At 39.0% G+C, this 13,298-nt stretch overlaps 1 protein-coding gene across 2 annotated transcripts in view; it reads right to left on the bottom strand.

Annotated features, from left to right (window-relative positions):
- LEMD3 (LEM domain containing 3) overlaps nucleotides 1–13,298 on the bottom strand; it is a 56,834-nt gene that overhangs the window by 8,942 nt on the left and 34,594 nt on the right. For both annotated transcript variants that reach the window (XM_054399574.1, XM_054399575.1), the window contains 6 exons: nucleotides 9,559–9,626; nucleotides 7,606–7,685; nucleotides 7,376–7,524; nucleotides 5,624–5,725; nucleotides 3,609–3,711; nucleotides 3,111–3,289 (listed from right to left, as the gene is read on the bottom strand). In XM_054399574.1, coding sequence (XP_054255549.1) covers nucleotides 3,111–3,289; nucleotides 3,609–3,711; nucleotides 5,624–5,725; nucleotides 7,376–7,524; nucleotides 7,606–7,685; nucleotides 9,559–9,626 — 681 coding nt within the window. The remainder of the gene's footprint in view (nucleotides 1–3,110; nucleotides 3,290–3,608; nucleotides 3,712–5,623; nucleotides 5,726–7,375; nucleotides 7,525–7,605; nucleotides 7,686–9,558; nucleotides 9,627–13,298) is intronic.

The raw sequence follows: 13,298 nt of genomic DNA, 5'->3' as shown, positions 1-13,298 counted from the left end.
CCCACCACAGAGCACTACCAGATTTCAAAAGATGAAAAAAAAATTGTGGCCTTGAAATTTATTCTCAAGATTCAAAACCAAGAATTCATTCTCATTCGATACATACTGAGTTAGTTCAGGACCTAGCGGTCTTGGTATGAGCTTCTATATTCAAACATCAAAACTGGAGCACAAACTTAAATCCAGCTGATTTATACTTCCAAAAACAAAGAAAGCAAGACTCACAGAATGCCTAACATCAGGAAAGAGAGTTGTGCAAGAAGGATAAGACTTAGACAATGGAACTATTCCCATCACTCATATTAAAAACAAGAAACACGAAATAGAAAGAACCTTTGCATATGAAAATAGACATTGCCTGCTGACTACCAAGATACAGAGACCAAACGATGTATGTCATTTCAGACACCCCTATTTCCATGTCCTTCTGCTAGAGCCAAAATGTATCACTTCAATTCTTAACAGGTATCTGCTGAACTATAAACGTAACAAGAAAATAGGAAAACTGCCAATAAAAGATCTGAAACAGGACAGATCTTAATATATCCTATTCAACAGCAGCATAGGAGTCTTAAGTACATTCTATAGGCAACATACAGCATGAAGCCACAGCTAAGTAGTAAGTTGTTCTGTCCACATTCTCAATATGCTAAGGAAGGTATCAGATCCTCAAGCTCAGAGGGTACAGAACACTACCTACTACAGTAGCTGTCTTTCTAGGAAGTTTGGGAAACTACTCTTCTGTTGAATGTGTCTCAAATGTAGTAAAGCAGCAACTGAGCTATTGCATGCTGAGAAGTCTTCCAGATGAAGGAAAATCCATTCTGATTTCTAGTACAGGACAGAATGTTACGAAGTGGTTTATATTGCAGTAAAATGCAACAAGAAAAACTGAGTAGTAAAAGAGAAATTCTAGAAATGATGTGTCATGTTTCATAGCCTGTACTTAACAATATGTAGAACATTGAGCTTTATAATATACATAGCTTGCAGAAGCTACATTCAATTTGAGCTTTTGGGGGAAAAAAAATATCAATCCTGACAGTATTACAGAGACAGCTGTTGACAAAAGCCACTATTTCTGCAGTGGACCTAAAGCATTTCCACATTCCCAATAGATGATGTCCTAGAAAGAAAAGGCTCTGCAACAGTCAAAGTTACTATTTACATCTTACTAACTAAAACTCATATAATACAGGTGTCACAGCAGAATGTAATGTCATTGAGAATACAAGACAATGACTGAAGAACCTCAAGCCTGCAGCAGTATTCACAAGGCACTTTTTTAAAAAAGCAGCCCTCATTTCCAATGAGTGATTGAAAATTACCAATGTAAAGCTAAAAACCAGCAGCACAACTTTGAGAAGTACATAACGATATCCCAACATAGTATTTTGCATGGATAAGTAAGAAAGAGGTCCCAAGCCTACTAATAAAAACTCATCAGATAACGCGCCAAGTATCTGCGAGTGTCTGAAAATGTTTGGCTTTTCAGGATGAGAGAGAGAATTGTTCATTTTTGGTTTGAACTTACAGAAAACAAAATTTAAGACCTGAGGGCTGAAAGCATACAGAGAACTTCGGAAAACACCAACGTGGCCTGGGACAAAACCAGAATGTTAGCAGTATTTTCACTCAAGCGATCAAGCTTACTACAGCATAAACGTTCCAGGCCACAAAGAAGCTCTTTCTATCAGTCTCTGGAAAGGAAATAATCATACTGGAAGGAGCTACTTTAAACTGTGCCCTCTTTTGTAGGAAACAATAAAAACAGTTTCAAATAAAAAAATATGTACTAGTAACAAGCAAAAGAAGGAAGCCTATTACTACTCACATTAGTTAAACTCAAACCAAAATTAGCAAACTCCAGATCACAGATGAGAATGCAGTTGCTTGCAGTGGGAATTTTTGTATTTTTTTAAGTGGGACTGTAAAGGGCAGAAAGAAATTTAGTTTTTTTTAAACTAGTCTTTTTTTCAGCATGTGGTTCAATACTATAGAAGCGATGCAGGATACAACCTTGATAACATCAGATCTACAAAGTTGAACTACAAACCACTCCCTCCTATCAAAATAACCTTATGAGTCTATAAAGCAGAATACTCCACAGTGTTTATTTCACTCCCACTGAAGAGAGAGCACAGCGTTACAGAAGCACATAAGGCAAGACAGACTCTTATAAAGAGTCACAGCATTTAAGGAATTGGCAATTAAGCCTTCATTTAAATATTTACCCTCGCACTCAGATGTTGACAGAAATAACTATTCGTTTTCACTGCAACCCAAAACTCTAGCCTTACAGCTTCCAGCTTCCATTAACCAAAACACAAAACCACCCCCCTCAAAAAAAGAAAAAAAAAAAGGCAGCTTAATATGAAGAAAGGTGGAAAGAAAAAGAACTAGGAAAGGATGACCTCTGCACACAGATAACTGCAAACCCACTGGATTTTTGCCACTTGGTTCCAGGGTAAAGCTGAAAAGTGACAGAACACTGCAAAATCCATGGATGACAACAGCATTCTCTAGCAAAGCAAATGCTTTGCTGCACCACAGAGCTTCAAACACAAAAGCACAGTGTAGAAAATTTATGACAGAAGGGAAGCACTAAATGGAGATGCTCAAAATATACATTCTGCTGATTGAGGAGTGCTTTGTCCCAGCAATTTCCCTTTCAAAACAAACATCTCTTCCTCCAAACTGTCTTTAGGTATCTAACTGATAACAGTAGGAAACTCAAGTCTACAAGCTCCCGTTTACCTGCTGTCAGATACAACCAACTACATTAATTTCAGTAAATACAAAGCATAGATTGACCAACTAGAAAGTTGAGGTTTTTTTTTTAGTTCAAGGAACTAATGTTGGCTACATGCCCTCTGCTGTATTTCTGCAGTAGCTGTAGCAAAAAAAGCTCATTTTACTTGAAATCAAGGCAGATGCTGAATGCATAGAAAAAGTGTCCATTGAACAAGGTAATAGAGAAATGGCATTGACAGTTCATACTTCGAGGTGAGAGAGAAAACAAGAATTTCATGTTCAAGTAACAAGATGTAATTTAGGAGTTAGATGCACCAAACAGTGATGTATTTGCAAAATGGAGTAAGCTTCAATACCTTGGCCTTGCCACACTTTTGATGGTATTAATAAAATTTTGTCACATGCTGCAGAAGGTTGCATCCATTTCCACACCAGGAACTCAGCACCACCTATTCTTCGTGTCTCTGTACGCACTCTAGACTCATTTGCTGCAAGGAAGTCAACTGCTCTATTCCAGACTTTTCCCATCTTCCTCCTTAAAAATTGAAGCAAGAATTACAAAGCCAGCATGGTAACAACCTGCACAGGTCATATAAAACACCTAAGAGAAAAGACAACATTTCTTCTCTTGCTCCATGAGTCAATGAGGATCGCAGGATGTTAGGGGTTGGAAGGGACCTCCGAAGATCGAGTCCGACCCCCCCCGCCAGAGCAGGACAATAGAATCTAGCGCAGGTCACACAGGAATGCATCCAAAATGTTACACTGGCAACCTCCTGACATTAGTGGACCCATTTTTACTACTTTTTCTTGCTTGCACATAAAGAAATGCAATACTTTTAGTGAGAACATACCTGTCCTGAGGTGGTATTAGAGAATCACGCACGTGTAAAATCGGCATGTAGGGCTGCAAGTCTTTATTTTCAGAACATGCCTCACTGTGACTTCTTAGAACATCTGAGGACACCATAAGAAAAGGTGATAACTATGGTGTTCATGCAAACATTAAGAACAATATCAGTTCTGGCAACGAACAGCCAACTCTGAAGACTTTCCAGTTTCAGTAGTTAAGGTGGTTTGGGCATTTTAAAGCCTTTTTCCTCCTAACCATAATGAAAGCAAATTAACCTCACACACAGTGCCTGTAAGTATAACTTTGGAATAAAGGAGTTTTCCTGGTTCCTCTTGCTTGGTACTTTAACTGCTAGCCAAGACAGCAACCTTTGAAAATAAAATGCTTTCCTCTCACAAAGAAAGAGGTAAGAAAATTGTAAAACCAGGAAAGTAGCTCCAATTTATCTGTTATCTCTGTATTTATTATGAACACAGAATCACAGAATACCAGAGGTTGGAAAGGACCTCAAAAGATCATCCAAGTCCAACCCCCTGCCAGAGCAGGATCACCTAGAGCAGATCACACAGGAACACATCCACATGGGTTTTCGATATCTCCAGAGAGGGAGACTCCACAACCCCCCTGGGCAGCCTCTTCCAGTGTTCTGGCACCCTCACAGGGAAAATATATTTCCTCCTGTTTCCATGGAACCTCCTATGCCTCAACTTCCACCACTGCCCCTTGTCCTGTCATTGGGCATCACCCAGCACAGCCTGGCTCCATCCTCTTGGCACTCACCCTTTACACACTTATAAACATGAATGAGGTCACCCCTTAGTCTCCTCCTCTCCAAGCTAAGAGCCTCAGCTCCCTCAGTCTCTCTTCATAAGGAAGATGTTCCACTCCCTCACCCATTTTTGTGGCTCTGCACTGGACTTTTTGAAGCACCCATGACTGCCATAGGTGAAAGCAGTAAGACAATATAAAAATGCAGCCCAAAATAGAGCCTAAAAACTACAAACTACTACAGAATTTCAGAACTTGGTTATGCGTTCTAATTTAGTAACAATTTCTGCACAAAGTAACAAATTAAAAAGCTGCTTTTTCTCTGAAAAGCCAGGAAGGGTAGAAATGAAAGGTAACACATTTTAGGAGCATGTATTTTCTCTAAAGACAGCTGAAATGCCAGCTACAGAAAGCAATGTGTCACCATACTTCCTAGTCAATAAACATCACATTTATAATTGTTTTCAGCAGTATGATAAAATATCACCAAGTCTGTGGGAATTTATTATAGCCACATTGATGTAATTTGTGAATCACAGAATTATTGAGGCTGGAATAGACATCTGAGATCATCAAGTCCAGCCTATGACCTAACATCACCATATCCACTAGACTATGTCACTAAGTGCCACATCCAATCTTGCCTTATACACCTCCAGGGACAGCAGGGCAGCCCATTCCAGTGTCTAATTCCCCTTTCCTTCAGGAAGTCCTTCCTAACATCCACCCTAAACCTCCCCTGGCACAGCTCCAGGCCATGCCCTCTCGTCTTGTCACAAGTTGCCTGGCAGAAGAGCCTGACCCCCACCAATCTCTATACCAAAAGCTTAGATTAGGTTTAAAAGGATGATTGTAAAAAGAAAAAAATCATTAAAAAAAGAAAGAAACAAAATACATGATCCACACATTTGATCAATAACTCTAACAGCATGATGACAACTAAACAGGCAGGCTTATATAGAACTGATATATGTATATATATCAAATATGACTCAAGAAGCCATACCTATGATTTTCACTACCATATTGTATCAGGCAGAAGAGCCTGAGCCCCACCAACCTCTATACCAAAAGCTTTGATTAGATTTAAAAGGATGATTGTAAAATAAAAATTTAGTAAGAAAAAACCAACACACATGATCCACACATTTATCAATAACTCTACCAGCATGATAGCAACTAAACAGACAGGCTTATACAGAACTGATATATATATATATACATCAAATATGACTCAAGAAGCCATACCTATGATTTTCACTACCATATCATACATCTGTCTTGTTTCTTCTTCCTCTTTTGCCCAGCGGTATTTCATGTAGTGCAAGACTCCCCAGACGACTGCTATACCTGCATTAAGATGTACAATACTCTTTAAACAGTATTAGAACATCAGTTATTCAACAAGGTTTACATCATATACTCCAGAAGCTGGCTCAACTAGGTAACATTTTGCAATACTTTACATTTCAGAGCTAGCAGCAGCCTAGGCTGTGCTCTTTATCAGTATTGCATATTTTAACACCACCACAACACAAACTCTCAAATTTTGAAGAGCAGTTACCTTTAGAAAAACACTTCATAGTTTCAACAACAGCCTTTTTTATTCCCAAAAAGGACAATCTAGTAGGGAAGGCCAGCAGCATAAGCTGAAAATAAAAATCTTATTCCTTCTTCTATGTCAGGCTGAAGGCACCACTATGCCCGTGACCTCTTAAAAATAATATAAAAAAGACACAGGATCACAGGATGTTAGGGGTTGGAAGGGACCTCTCGAGATCTTTGAGTGCAAGCCTCCTGCCAGAGCATAGAATCTAGCACAGGACACACAGGAACACATCCAGACAGGGCTGGAAAGTTTCCATAGAAGGAGACTCCACAACCTCTCTGGGGAACCTGTTCCAGGGCTCCATGACCCTTACAGTTAAGAAGTTCTTCCTCATGTTGAGGTGGAACTTCCTGTGCTGTAGTTTACATCCAAACAAAACAAAACTATGCACACACAAATTATAGTTCTGGAGATTTTTTCCCCCCATACCAGTGCTCACAAGGCACATACAAAGAGACTGAGGGACACCATTTTAGACCAAGATGGGTGTTAAATCAATCTAATATTTGTACAATGTTTTATTTTTCAAAAGGTGCTTCATATTAACCTGAATTACAGTTGAGAAATAGAGCAATTTACTCAGCATCACTGATGAGATCAGTGGTTGTCTTGGATACTGAGCTTCATCTCCCCATCCCCATTCAACCCTCATATTGACTGTCTGAAACATGGCAGTTTGACTTTAGTTCATCTAAAGGCTAGTGAAGGAGGCCTCAAGTCATTTGCCCATAAGCATGACATCAAGATATTGGGACAAACCATTTATTAAATACTCAACAGGTACATGAGATAAGCTCTGCATCTTCAATATCAGCCACGTGGAAAGGAATGGAGAGTACCTGCACTCATCTGTACCATATTTTTATGCCACAGTTTTCAGTATGGTTAAGAATTAAATAAACTTGAAAGAATGGGAAACTTAACTAGAGAACTATCAAGGACTAAATGAGTTAGTCATACATTTTTACAACATAGAGGTAAGAATCTGGGTATCCAACTTTTCCTAAAACTAGGAAAGTAATCTCTTCTGCAATCATGTTCCCAAAGCTTCTGGAACAACAGTGCAATGTTCTCAAAACTAAAGCTATCATGTCTTTTTACTAAGCATTTTGCTTCTTTGCGTCAGTTCACCTTGGAAATTTTTGCAATCTATAAGGTATTGCTTTGAAAGGGAAAAACAGAATTCAGCTCACTACAGTAGCAGATGATAGCAACTAATGTGAAACAGAAGTGCTAAGCAAACTGCATTGTAGTCATGATATTGACAGGAACACCAGGTTTTATAGTTGGATAAATTCTCAAGCTAAACATGCTCTTTGCTTTTTCCCCATCCACTTACATAAATGGAGGTTATAACAAGCAAACAAAAAAAAGAGTTGACTTTAACTTACCCAAAAGCAGTATCGACAACCTGTGAGTTACATTAACAAACGCACGGCGAAAGCGACACCTGAAAGACATCTTTGGACTAGTGGATTCCAAATACTTCACATCTGTCACATTGGTGACATCCATCTCGTTGGAGTCACTGCTGAGACACCTATTGAAAAAAATATAGAGCGCTTATGAAAGGGATACAGTCCGCTACAAGAAATGAAGTTAAGAAATAAAAACCACTTACTTTATGCCGACATCTTCCCCACTACTCAAGATCCACTGTAATGATGTGTTAAGTACACTTTCATATTCTGGATCTAAATTCTGTCAAAACACACAAATATAAATGAGTCATTTTGTAAATAACCACAATGTTATCATGCTACAGCACACCCCAGATACCACGCAGAGCAGTGGCCAAAACTGCGTTGCTTTGTTCTTGATTGTTCAGATTTTTGCCTCAGCATTCACTCAGTTCATGAAGTGAATCGGTCCATGCTACAAGCAGCTCTCACTTACTAGCACTCCTCAAATTAAGGACTACTTGCAAGTCAAGCCACATTCACTACCTTATTAGCAAGTCTGACCTACAGCAAGAAAAAAAATATACCAGCCACTAGGTGGTGCTCATTGCAAAAAATCGCCTTCAAGATTAAAAGTCCAACGATATAAACCCAGCTGAAGATGAGTCCTACAAATGCAGTTCGGGTCCTTTTTGAAGGATGCTGTTTGAGGAGCACCGATTTTAACTGGCGTTTTGCTAGCAGCCCAGTGTTTGCAGTTCAAGAACTGATACTACTATACAGAAAGTGACTTTTTAAACTGGGTGCTATCAACTGCAACAGTAAAACATTGCCAAATGGAGCTAAGGCTGTCTCCATACTTGACCCTTGCGTGCTCTTTTGCAGAAAAATTAAAGCAAAACTGGAAGTTACTACTGTAGTTGAAATAATACTCTCCAAAAACGTTTGTCTCCATCTTTCCTCTGAACTTCACTAAGTCCCTGGTGTGCAATTAAAGCATAAGCACTTCAGAACACACAGTAACTGGTTTATTTTCACTCTGAGAATAAAATAAAGTGAACACCGAAATTCTGCATAGTTATATTTCTACTCCCCAAAAGAGGAACTGTAGGGTTAAATGCCACTTTGTACAAAGTAACAGATTTGCATGTGCAATTTGATCTTATCAGAGCTAAAACAGTTGTTGTAACAACTGCCATCCTGAAAGAATGATAGTTAAGACCATCAGTTATCTGGCATTAACTTAGTGGTTTTTTTTTTTTTCCAATGTATCCCAACTGGTTTTTAACAGATACAGAATATCACTGCCAAACTACAAACCAGTTAGAAGCCTCTTCAGGATGCTCCTACTATTCCTTTTTGTCTCCATTTGCCAAAACTAAGGGGGTTTTAATACCAATACGTTTGTATATTAAATGTCACATCAGTTTAAGTCCTCCCTCACCCAATCAAAGAAATCTTACATACTCTCAGCCTTTTAAAAGCTTCAAGTAGTTTTCCACTGAAGGGTACACCAACGTAGGCTAAAATAAACCCTACAGCTGTCAAGACAAGGCAAGAGTCATCTTTTATTCGGAGAGTGAGGCAGGAGAATGACAGCAGAGAGTGGGATTTCATAATACTGCACACCTATCAAATTAACAAAAAGGCCTTTTTTGACCATTTCTATTTAAAGCACCAATGAACTGGCATCTCCACACAGCTGCTGCCTGTCAGGCTCACTACACAGATCCACATCAACCTCTCCTCCCAAAGGAAGGAATGGAAGGCAGTAGCCTTTCCTACAAAGTCTCAAGACAGTGTATCAATTTCTGGATAAACTTTCTAGAGATTTTCATGAATTCATGATTTTTGTGTTGGTCAACTACCTCCATCAATTTGAATTACGCCCTGGTGTTTTAACTAAAGGGTAAAAACCTGCATGCCACTGAAGCACTACTATCTACATTTCCATTGAAATTCAGCCAGTTTCATTCACCTCCCCTCTCCCCCAAAACCTCGCTGCCTCTCAAATAAAAATTGAGTAGCATGTGTTAAAAGAAAGCAATTCCAAACATTTCCAAAGAGCATTCAATACTAAGTCAAAATGTAGTCAATACACTAGGACAGGCTTTATAAATTGTAAGTTAGACAGATCTTATGTACAATGAATGAAAAATACCTCGTTTGCTTACTTTTAAATATGCAGCTGCCTCCTGGATGGTAAGATTTCTTTGAACAGAGCTGCCACATTCATGTTCCCCTGGTAAAATTAAACTTTTATTTATTTTGATTTACTTATTACTGCATTATATAAAATAAAACCACCTAAACACAAGCTTATGGTTAGTAAAATTTACACAAGAAGCAGCAGCTCAACAATTCTCACAAGTTTTTCTAAAGATATGAAAAAAAAAAAAAACAACAAACCCTCTGGACGAATTTGTCCTTGAAAAGGTTAAAAAGAAGTAAAGATTGACACAGCTAATAATATGTACAAATCATATCAATACGGCTTCACCTACTGCTCAGAGAGTTTATTTCAATATTTACACTGGAAGTGGGGAAAAAAAAGGTAGAATGAAGAACTATCAAAAGGACATTACCATACAACAGCTGCTGAATTCTGACTTCTTTCAAATAATTTCCATTTACTGCAAAACCTGCATCATCTTTTATACAGACCAAATTAGTTGCAGCTGGTGTATATCCAGAATAGTATTTCAGGCACTATTAAGTTGAGATTGAACCAAACTATCACAATAACTCATCACCTTCCTGAACATGCACAAAATCCCAATATGGCCTGAAACTGGTTGTTTTACCCTTCTCCAAAGTCCCTTGCTAAGTGTGCAGAAGTAGTAAAGAAGGAAGGTATTATATGCACAGCCAGTCCTCAAAGCCACATGCCATCACCTTCCCAATTTAATTTGCTAACCTCAAGGTAGGCAATTAATAGAGGGGGGAAAAAAACAAACAAACAAACAAATCAAGATAGCACCAGTAACACCAACACACCATAACAGAGAAAAGGAAAAGCTCTAACCCCAGTTTTATCTGTCACTAGGCCATCCTTTCTAAGGAACTGTCAGAGTGGTAAAAATCACTCTTTTCCTGACCCTTCATTTAAAAAAAAAAAAAAATCATCTTAGCATCTATAACTATGATTTTACTGTGGCAAAACAATAAAATAGGAAACAACAAATCCAGTCTTTTACTGGCTTAGGGTTATGCCTGCCTTACCTTCCTGGGTCTATACCAAGGGTATAGTATTCCCAAGGCCAGGAAAATTTAGACACAAATGCATACACAAAATACAAACCTTTGAAGTGTTTAAAGTTGGAATGACTCCACACTGGAATACACTTTAGATGGAGCAACTTTAAGTATGAATTCCCTACATGATCAAGAATGTTTGAGGCAATCTAAGCAAAACGTTAGCAAGTTAGGGAGAAGCATCAGGTCTCATTCATGGCAAGGAGTAAAGAAATGTTTCTATGAAGCAAGTATTCTTCCCAGACTCCTAAAGCGAAGTTTTGTCCAATACAATTCAACAGTTTTAGGTGAATTTGGCCTTGGAACCACATCAGCATAACAGGGATGATCTTCTCTTACTGTTGGATTAAGGAAGCTTTGAAGAGTGCTGTCTGGCTTAGAAGTGCTGCTGGCACTGAGCCTGTGTGCATGCAGGTATTTTCAGTCAATCACTGAACAGAAAAGCCACTACTTAGGAAGTGAAACAACTTCTGAGCATTCAACATCTTAGTGCCTGAGCATACTGTAACAGCAGAACTACAGAGATCACTGGCGAAAACTGTCACCAGCTTTCCCAAAAAAAACCCACAGAACTTTCAGGGTTGGAAGGGACCTCAAGGATCATCTAATTCCAATCCCCATGCCATGGGCAGGAATGCTTTCCAGTAGATCAGATTGCCCAGAGACACATCCAGCCTGGCCTTAAAAACATCCAGGTGTGGGGCTTCTACCATCTCTCTGGGCAACCTGATCCAGTGTCTCACCACCCTCACGCTGAAGAACTTCTTCCTAATGTCTAATCTAAATCTCTCCTCCTCTAGTTTGGATCCATTCCCCCTAGTCCTATCACTACCTGGCACCCTAAAAAGTCCCTCACCAGCTTTCTTATAGGCCCTTTTAGATATTGGAAAGCCACAATAAGGTCTCTTAAGAGACATGACTTCTCCAAACTGAACAACCCCAACTCTCAGCCTGTCCTCACAGGAGAGGTGCCCCAGCCCTCTGAATTTGCATTCTGGATTTAGAAGTCAGCACCAGAAATGAAGTTATGGGCTATTCTTGAACGTAATTTAGACAGCCATTTTTTGTGCAGCATAAACTCTACAACCTGTAAATTGACATCCATCATCAGTGACTTCACAAATTTGAGTTTAGCAGACCTGAGGTAACTATACCATGCCCAGTCAGTCTCTGGTGTAAACATACTATTTACTGATGGAATACACACAACAAAGCCAAAATGTGTTCCTGTAGAAGCCATATGTACAATCCTTGTCATGTATTAAGCTGTATGACATCAGCAAGTCTCATAGTTATTCATCCTTTAGCTATTTTTTTGTTGTTCAGCAAGACTTGAAGTCTTCCTTAGGTCCTTCTAATACAGAAAAAGCTCATCAGTCAACCTGAATGGACAAAACAGCTCGTGAGAGCAGGGGGCTGAGACCCTTTTGCTCAGGAACTTTTGTTAGTTTTGGGTTTTTTTTATTGTCTAGATAAGCAGAAAAGCCCATTTATGAAATAAGAACAGAAAGTATGAGGTTGAAAAAACAAACAGAACACACAAGCAAGACACCAGATTGTGAAAAATTAATTCTTACAAGCAGGTTTCAGGTCTCATTTTGCATTCTCAATCTTAGGAGAACACTGTACTCCCTCTTAGGAGAGAGCAAAATCTCCAGCAGACGGAATACTATTGGATTACTTTAGTAATTGTAAATTCTAACCTTGTCTTCTTCCAGGAATTACATTCATGTAGTATGCAGCCCACATACTGACTTCATAGATTCTGGTCTCATCTTCAAAAACCAGCAAACAGCTTCCTTGCTGTTCTGCTTTTGAAACTTTTTTCAGACTCTAGTCCCTCTAAACAAGTTGAGCAACTAAAAGCACCTCTGCTGCCTAGGCTCTGCCAATGTCTAAGGCCCACCAGTTCAAATTACCATCATGCAATGCTGGGGGTGGGAGATGGAAATGAAAAGTCACTTTCATCTTTCCTTCCATTCTTGAAATGAGTAAACTCAGCAGAGTTAGGGAGTTCTAGTCCTGTACAAAAAGCTGTTGGAGATGCAGGTCTCACTCCAACCTATCTATTGCTAAGAATCATTTAACAGCTTTCTCCTGAGAAACTCATATATTTGAAAGCCTGCAGAAGGTCAGGCAATTCACCAGTCAACCTTCTGTTTGACTGCAAACAGCATGATATTCCTATATGCCACTTCAGTCACCACTTTAGCTAATAGTTCTGCAAATTAAGGCTTACTTTGAATAGCTTTGGTGCAATCATTAACCACTTGGCTTGGAAACCCACTTTCCACAGTCTGAGCCAAAAATGTTTCCCAACTGTTCCACAGTTGAGGCCTTATATCCAGGAATAAAACCGAAGCAGAGGCAAAAAAAAAAAAAAAAAAAAAAAGGAAAAGAAAAAAAAAAAAAAGAAAAAAAAAAGAAAACCCCACTTTACACAGGTCTGCTGCAGGATACATCTGAGCTCTTTGTAAAAACTGTCCTTTTGTCAAAATGCCTATTGCAGGCTTACACAAAACATGGAACTTTGTGCTCAAACTCTTCTTGGGCACAGATCAATTTAAAGTACAGCCAGAGCCATTCTGCTTGCCTTTGTAGGGAGGTGAGAATTAACACATCCCAGCAAGGATCATGAAATTACTTTTTAGCTTACGTT

Source organism: Indicator indicator, chromosome 3 (assembly GCF_027791375.1).
Source record: "Indicator indicator isolate 239-I01 chromosome 3, UM_Iind_1.1, whole genome shotgun sequence".
Taxonomy (NCBI): domain Eukaryota; kingdom Metazoa; phylum Chordata; class Aves; order Piciformes; family Indicatoridae; genus Indicator; species Indicator indicator.
The sequence above is the reverse complement of the archived record's forward strand: the minus strand, read 5'-3'. Positions and strand labels throughout refer to the sequence as shown.